This window comes from Sinohyriopsis cumingii, chromosome 2 (assembly GCF_028554795.1).
Source record: "Sinohyriopsis cumingii isolate HCF-2022 chromosome 2, ASM2855479v2, whole genome shotgun sequence".
In the NCBI taxonomy this organism is placed as follows: Eukaryota; Metazoa; Mollusca; class Bivalvia; order Unionida; family Unionidae; genus Sinohyriopsis; species Sinohyriopsis cumingii.
Window position 1 is genome coordinate 117,948,647 of NC_142962.1, and position 8,914 is coordinate 117,957,560.

General features: G+C 34.3%; 1 protein-coding gene across 2 annotated transcripts; it reads left to right on the forward strand.

Annotated features, from left to right (window-relative positions):
• Window positions 1-786: 786 nt before the first annotated feature.
• Window positions 787-8,420, forward strand: LOC149805679 (uncharacterized). Of its 2 annotated transcripts, XM_089936667.1 has the most exons (8): window positions 787-896; window positions 1,917-2,033; window positions 2,856-2,969; window positions 4,087-4,203; window positions 5,073-5,183; window positions 6,149-6,253; window positions 7,380-7,546; window positions 8,022-8,420. In XM_089936667.1, the coding sequence occupies exons 1-8, from the start codon at window positions 836-838 to the stop codon at window positions 8,037-8,039; spliced, it is 810 nt and encodes a 269-aa protein (XP_089792793.1). In that variant the 5' UTR covers window positions 787-835; the 3' UTR covers window positions 8,040-8,420. The 2 variants fall into 2 exon arrangements, with proteins under 2 accessions (XP_089792793.1, XP_089792803.1); XM_089936677.1 differs by lacking the exon at window positions 6,149-6,253.
• The last annotated feature ends 494 nt before the right edge of the window (window positions 8,421-8,914 follow it).

The window sequence follows — 8,914 nt, forward strand, 5'->3', positions numbered from 1 at the left end:
TATACATAGAAAATATTCCTCAGACTTCTAATGTCAAACGATATGTTCAGAAAACAAAAAGTGTTAGTCTTGACATAATTGAAAAGAGAACACAATATAGAGTTGTGTTACCTCTCGCATCTTGTGTAGTTTTGGCATCGCCCCTGCATCTGAAAGCTAGCGTACTGGCTATCTTTGTGTAATATGCCTTCTCAAATATTCACATGGTGACGTCACGTTTGATTTTCTTTGCGTGATCTAAAAATTAACCCTACCCCTTTCTAGAAGTGGCCAGTTTGCATTTCCAAGAATGAGCCATTTCAGATGAAAAAAAGAAAAACAAGAGCACTCATAAACAAAAAAATGTCAGAATGACACATGTTCATATCGGGTTTTATTGCTTTACGTCATCGGGAGCCAGAATAATCCTAGGTCAATTAACTTTAACATTATTCATCATTCATAATTTAGAACCACGTAAGCGTAGACAAACAACATATAAACTAAGGTAGTGGCATATCTAGGGCTAGAGGGCAAGTTCGACTCTTCCGTAGGTAACCCGTAAATGTACCCTATAGATTTTTGCAAATAAACACTGAAAGGACTAGAGGAGTGCTTTGTTGGGGTAAGAGTCTACAGTTAGACATTTGCATATATTTAGGGATTAGGGACGCACGATAGGTAGTGGCAATTTACAGCGGAAGAAAGAGCGACATGTGGATGGAGTGCTACTTGAGGGATGAGATACGGTATAGATATATAAAAAAAAGATGCTTTTGGGGCTTTAAAAGGTCCGCTAATAGATAATCTGCCTCGCATTTGTTTCGAATTCAAAGCAGGATAGTTATAGTTAAAGATGAAGACCTTTACAGCTATTGCTGTATTTTCCATACTCGTAGTGGCATCCGCCAGAACAGGTAAGTATTATCTATCTATCTATCTACCCATCCATCCATCCATCTATCTCTCTCTCTCTATCTATCTATCTATCTATCTACCTACACAGCTTCCTAACACCCAGCCGCATCTTTCACGCAGCTCATTTCCTCTGGGGTTAAATATCCATATCTAGTCCAGAAATATTATGGTAAGATCCTCGAACTAAACAAAACAGATAAGAACTAATTGGGATTCTCTTCAGCCGAAAATAAAACAGACAACGTATGCATAGCTGTATTATCAGTGAATCCACCCTTTTGAAACACTTATTGTAACAAAAACATGTATAGTTTTCTGTATGTTTAATGAAGGCGATAATACTGACAACAACAGCCATTTTGGTTTCTAACACTTACTTGTCGATTAGGAATAAAAGAATTATGAAAACGGATATGCCCAAGTATAGGACGAGAAAAAGAATATTCTCTGGGGGCGTTAATATCATGAACAGTAACTAAGCAAATACTCGTTCCTACACATGCAATGCATTGAGGCCAGTCAGCAAATACTCATTCTTAAACACGTGTGTGTGAGTGTATGTGTGGGATTGGATTTTTAACGTAGCTTTAACAAAATGTCAGTCATATCGCTACGACGTCTGCAGTGTAGCAGTTTATAGTGCTGTCTAGCAATGGAGCATCATGCCGCAGACATGAAGTGTGATGTCCAACCCAGTTACATTATCCTGACACCAGGCCGATCAGTCTAACACTAACCTCTTAATGCTGAGCGCCAAGAGAGGCAACTGTTAGTACCATTTTTATAAGTCTTTGGTATGACTCGGCCGGGGATCGAACCCACGACCTCCTGCATTCGAGGTGGACGCTCTTACCACTAGGCCACCGGGGGTGGTGGTTTCTTACACATTTAAAAGCAACGATTTGTGGTTATTAAAATATTATATTGTTGTCGCAGATCTATGCAAATAATTATTCTTTATTATTTACATAAAGTCAAATTCACATTAACAATATATATATATTTTTTTCGCTTCAAAGTAAGACCAACCAATCGAACCAGAGATGACAGTGATGAGAGACGGCGCTTGTCAACTGCTGCTACACCCCTGACGTCGACTGCTGTACCTCAAAGGACGGACGATCAGAGTGGACTTGGTAATTTAGCGACTTTGATGGCGTGCCGTTATGAATTCCTACGATAAACTCGCACATTACAGATCGGAACTACAAAGCTACTTTTTACAGACTTCCTTAAATAACTTTTTTTTTCTGTATAACAATATAAGTTTGTTTAGAATAAACCCCACTTCATCACACCCACCATCTATGCTTTTAGCAAATGCTAGCAGATATGACTCAGGTAGGATGTATGGTCAAAAAATTTAAGTTTTAAGTATTCCACCTATAAGGTTGCAGTATTGGTTGATGCATACCATAGAGATCTTATTTCTTACAATGTTGGTTGTTATTTTACCTTTCTTTCGAGTCAGGAAGTGGTAACAAAATCTAAAAACACTTGTGCCTGTAGTTTCGTAGTTTGTTGCAGGACAAGACGGTGATTCCAATACGGACGAAGAGACAAGTGAACAAGATGGATATTACAATATGAATCGCTTAGTAATGCTGTAAAATCAGAAATATTATGGGTATACAATTTCCTGGGATGCACGCAGATGTTTTTGTTTGTCACAATGTTTAAATCTACGCATAATCTCAACAAAACCCAATATACCTAATATCAACAAAACTGAAAGTTAATTTTGTGGATTTTCCTTACGCAATTAGGACAAGAAATTAAAACAGTCGTGAATATATTTCTGATTATATAGGAATTATTTATGTGATATCTGTTGAAATACATTAATTTGTTTTTTTAATGAACCTTTAATATACAAAATGAGCTATTAGAAGGTGAGGATGGATCCTTAAAGAAGACAGCAAAATTTCAAAACACACTGTCTTTCTTTCTTTTAAAAGTAAATCCCGTAAAAAGGGTTGACGACGAAGGCGATAACAGGAGGCGCTTCCGAACCACAGAGCCAACTCAGGCACCTGCAAATACTCCAAGGGGGTCAGCTCAAGCTGCGGCAGGTAACAAAAGTTAATTTGGTGATTCGACGAATCCACAATATTCCATTGTTTTAAATTTTGTATTATAAATTATGAAGTATATTTCCTTCAAGGTTTCATTTGTAGATTTGAGTCAATAATATTTATAGATACCTTGGAAGTTTTCCTTTCTTGCGATGCGTAATCTTATGTCCTATATCTCTATTTGACCCTGTGAGTAGTGAAATGCTTCGTACCAGATTAAACAAATCATTGTTAAGTTTTGCAACGTATTTTGGTTAGAAAATCCGCAATTACTGAGAAGGAAACGGACCGAAGGTATTACTATTTCTTTGTTACTACTAATGTTTTTGTGTTAGCAATACCTTTATAATATATATATATATATATATATATATATATATATATATATATATATATATATATATATATATATATATATATATATATATATATATATATATATATGTATGTTTTTAATGACTGTCACAAAGGTCAAATGAAATCACGAAGGGGAGTAATAGATTACCAATTAGTAATTAGTTAATGATTAGACTATCAATTAGTAGTTAATTAATTATTAGACTATCATTTAGTAGCTAGTTTATGAAGACTAGATATTGCAAGTAAGCTTAAATGAAATAGAACGTACAAACGTATAAAACTTAACACGTGCAGAAAAGAAAAGACATGTGTTGTACTTTCATTGCTTTTCGTTGGACGAAATAATATTAATCCAAAGTGTAGAAAATACGAGTGAATAGATGGAGGATATCAAAATGTGAACCACATCTTACTGTAAAATCAGATATATTTATAGGGATATAGATTTGTGATTGTAAGTACACAGGCCATTTTGTGGAAGTAGACTTTCATCGATTTTATTTTTTACCTTAACGCCTAATCTCAACATACATTTTCGTGATGGATTTATCTGCGTGGGATAATTTTCTCCTTGAAATAGCAATTACTGATAAATGTATTTAATTTAAAGCAGTTGTATTGCACACTCTTTCGTGATACAGTCATGTGTCGTTTAAGAAGACTGAACTCACAAACTCATTCATCTAAAGGTCGTGTTAAAGTTTTGAAGAAGATAACATAATTCCAAAACATGAACTTATTCGTTCTTTCAAAGTTAATCCCACCAAAACGGTTGACGATGAAGGCGAAAACAGGAGGCGCTTGTCAACAGCAAATCCATCGCAAACGCCAATCAACACTCCACCAAGAGCGCCCGCTCGTGTTGCGGCAGGTAAATGTAACTTAAGTAGCTTTGTAGGTTCATGCTAATATTGAATCCCGGCAAACATTTGTTTATTGAAGACCGAATCTACAAAAATACATTTCTTAAACGTCTTATTATAAGTAGCTGTCCTTCAACGCTGCATTTAAAGGTTCGTGCAAAGACTAGATGCATGACTTGAAATTTTGTTCTCATACGAAATATCGTCTGTGCTATCCCCCTCTTTGACCCTAGTAAAACGAATCTCATAACGTTTACAAGAGTAATTAAAGCATTTTGCTTGTTGAAAGTTTGTTACTTACTTCAGATAGATGAAGAATAATTCCATTAGGTAAATACGGACAACGAAACGCATGAATGATACCTACCACTTTATTGTTTCCAATATTGTTGTTGTTGCTATCGTTGGTCTTTTACTTGTTTTTTGTGAGTTTCCACACTTCTCGAGATGAATTTGAAGACACGCTTTTCTAAATCGAACCTACGGAAGGAGATAGTCGTCGGGGGAGGAAATACGTTCTTGAGTTTAAAAGAGGGCTAAATGGTTGTAACAAGCTCAGAGACTGAGATGAGTACGATCGAAGTATAGGCTAGCATAATAACCTTAAAAACAATACATTTCCAAAAGAAGACACATGTATTACACAACTTTTTAACACCACTTTTGGTCCATCAAGCGATGCATATATATCACTTCTCTGACGGTAAGGCTAGGTCACGTTTATCTTCTTTTCACACTGCAGTAACTTTGGTATGTATTTGTAATAATGAATGCCGAAGCAGGCGATTTATCGAGTTCGTGACAGTTATTGTTAACAAAGTATGTGCTGTAGACATAAAGTGTTTTCTTTTGCTTTTAAAATATCCTTATATCACAGCACAAGCAGTTGGAGGAGAAGAAGGGGACGAGAGACGGCGATTGTCAACTACAGCTCGAAACCAGGCACCAACGACCACTTCTCCAAGGACGGCAGCTCAAACAGCTAGGGGTAACTAAAAAAAAATTGTTAATAAGCTTTGCAAGTCAATATGTTCAACTTGCAAATTGGAGCAGTAAACGTCGAATTAATATTTAATTTCCGTGCAAGATTCTTTTAGACAATTTCTTTTAAAGTTGAGATAAAAAGTGAGTGGCTTCTGAAAAAACTCCTTTGATATTTTCGTTTTCTTTGGCATGGCACATAGTCAGCTGATTCAAGTCTTCTGTATCTACCCCTATTTTCTTTAAATCTTGGCTATTTACTCTATAGTTCTCTTTGATCCTGCGTGTGGTAAAACTTTTCCGCATGACGTCGTAATGGGTGCAGACTTATCATTATTACTATATATTTTTAACGTTTGGTCCATTGTTAATGTTCCGAGACTGTATAATGTACCAAAGAATAACACACTAAGAAACAATCTGAGTATGCAAATACTACGATTTCCACTTCTTTGCTGTCCTTAATGTTAGCATGGTTTTCAACGTTGTTGCAATATTTAGTGATATTGAGTGCAGGCAGCTCTTTAAACTATATATATATATATATATATATATATATATATATATATATATATATATATATATATATATATATATATATATTATATATATATTATATATATATATATATAAGTATGCAGGCAGCTCCTTAAACTATATATATATATATATATATATATATATATATATATATATATATATATATATATATATATATATATATATATAAGTATGCAGTTCACCGAAACATTACATACGGCAATTTTTTATACACAGTAACTGAAAATGAGATAAATGAATCCGGCCACGCAATTATATAAAAAATAGATACAAAGATGTGATATATTAAATAGGTGGCAATATTGTGACCTTTAATGACGCAAGTAACTGTAGAAATAGTCTCATCCCAAGTTTGTTAACCCATATTGAACAATTATATCAACGTTTTATTTCTTCTGTTGTTTTTCAAAGTTCATCCTCCTAAAGAAGTTGTGGAAGAACGTGACGAAAGGCCAAGAGGGTCAGCTGCGTCTGGAGCCTCCGTTCCTCCAGCAACGACCGCTCAATCTGCGACAGGTAACCCGATCCGCTTCAGAGTCCTGTCATTGGAAGATGTATCCGCTTACTTGCACATTTCCGATATGGACAATATGTGCATTCAGTAATCAAATTCGTAGTTTGACACATGTTTCATTTGAGATATATTACAAATTCTTATTTTGTCAATCTTTTCATTTGGGATGTATCACAAATTCTTATTTTGTCAATCTTTTCATTTGGGATGTATCACAAATCCTTATTTTGACAAACTTTACATTGAATATATTTCGCAAATTCTTATTTTGACAAACGTTTACTTTGCGATATATCACAAATTCTTATTTTGACAAACGTTTCATTTGAGACATATTCCAAAATAGATTTGCATAGCAAATAAACTTTGAAACGGCCTGTATTTGATGTAACTACAAAATATGAAGTAAAGAACTTGCATTATGTCCCAAAATATGAATCTGTGCCATACGATAATGTGGATAATACTTGCTTGCACAAATATACGTCAGCGTGTGGGTAATTGTATTTGCTGTTATTTTTTGGCAAGTAAATTTAGAATATAAACTTTCTTAAAGTACTGCTGTTGGACATCTGGACATTTTTGAATCTATTTCAAAATCTATGTGAATTGTGGCCTACGTTTACAGCGTATCCTCTAATGTTGAAACTATTAGATTGTGTACAGTTTCGTTAATCAATCTAATAGAACCTGGATCAAATTAGATTGTATACAGTTATGTTAATTAATCTAATATAACCCGTGTCAATATAATCTTAACATAATGAAATTAGCAGCAAGCATTCAAGCACTGTGATTGTCAGATGTTTACCAAACATGTCAATAAATCTACCAATGTCGTAATAATATTCCATGTGAATCAACGTTAAACACCATTTTCACGAAATTAAACCTTTATTTGTTAATCTGAAGTCAATATCTTTCAGAATTAGAACAATGAATATCTGTTTCACTATTACTGGATAAAGATAATCGTTTGTATCATTACTTTTACGGGATCCCTAATAATTCATAGTCCTTTATGCTCGGCAGGTGTGTAAGAAATGTCCCGAAATATTCACTTCAGTCGATAACAAATACGATTTGCGTATTGGGAATAATTAAAGTATTTTGTTTTCTTCTTGACAGCTCAGAGTACTGCGTGCATTGACCGCTTCATCCGGGTTGATAACGCTACCCATTCTTGCGACTTACTGTTGACTACTTCAAGATTGGCATTTGATCTAAACAAAGAATTCTGGTGCAACCAGTATAGTCGGACAGAATGCTGTGCAACATGCACACGGCTGCGACAGGTAATGTAATGGATTTCGTTAAGTTATTCCCATGCGTTACGATATCTTCATTTGTTTTCTTTAACTTATTCGCACGAATTATCACAGCCTATATTTAAAGTACGAAGTGCCTAACATTAGTCGAATTTTGTTAAACACATGCTCCAGATAAACATGATAATCCGTCCTCAACATGAGAAAATTCGACACTAGACGTTTCTAAATGAACATATTATTTAAAAAAATGATGTTTTAGTTATTTGGGAATGTACCCACACAAACCACGTTATACTTCTAATCTATAATCCTCATTCTTAGCATTTAAAAGGCGTATTACCGTATTTTTGATATAGAAGTAATCAGAAGGTTGATATCAAAATTTGGACTTCATATTGAGGGGTAAGGGGAATTATTTTAAGTTTTCAGAAACAATCATTGATGACAGAAACATGATTTTGAAATAAAGGTTTTCATGTTAAACATTGTCTTTTTGCAGGAGGGGCAGATCAGCTAAAGAATGCGAAAATTAAAAATAAAGCAACAAAAGACCTCAAGATCATGTTTAAACGTGATTCGTCTAGAAATAGTGATCTTTGAGCGTAATGATTCTATACAATTTCTACCCGAAGAACATTATTGGGTCTATCTTGTTTCGTTGATTTATGATAAAGGACCTAACTATGCTGTCCCAAATACACAGATGATATCAGGGAGGATACAGTACACATTCAATTCCAGTTTGTATAATTACTAATATTGTTCAAATAGAACATCTCGAACTATAAGTGAAAACCATGTTTTACATAGTGTTATTGCGTCATCCATATAGCATTTGCATTTGTGTTGACCATAACATTTCAGCATGCAGTTAATCAGATAAAGATGTTTGAACTAATATTCTATTTGTTCTGTTTATTCATTATGCTAACATTCCACGTGTACATGCGAAACATGACTTATACGTGATTGGCAATTTACATAAAAAGAGATTGTACAAGGCTTGTCAAAATTATAATTATCTTGATGCACATGAAAATAACCAAATTAAAGGATAACAGAATAATGTTGCGTCAAGTGTTTTAGAACATTAGGATTGATATGGTTTAGCCTGGTAGAGCACTAGGATCCCTTAAAAATCCAAATCACACACACACACACACACACACACACACACACACACACACACACACAGCGATTACATGTAAAAGCGGAATCCATTGTTAAATGACAAAATTTACCTTTGATATAATAAAAACAATGATTTTGCTTTATGTTTTCAGTATGTTTTTGTAATATGTTTGAGATTACTACTGTACGTATTTTTTGTGGGGGCAACTGTTATGATGATGCAAGAATACGTTGCTAGCAAAATAGCACCCTATGACAATT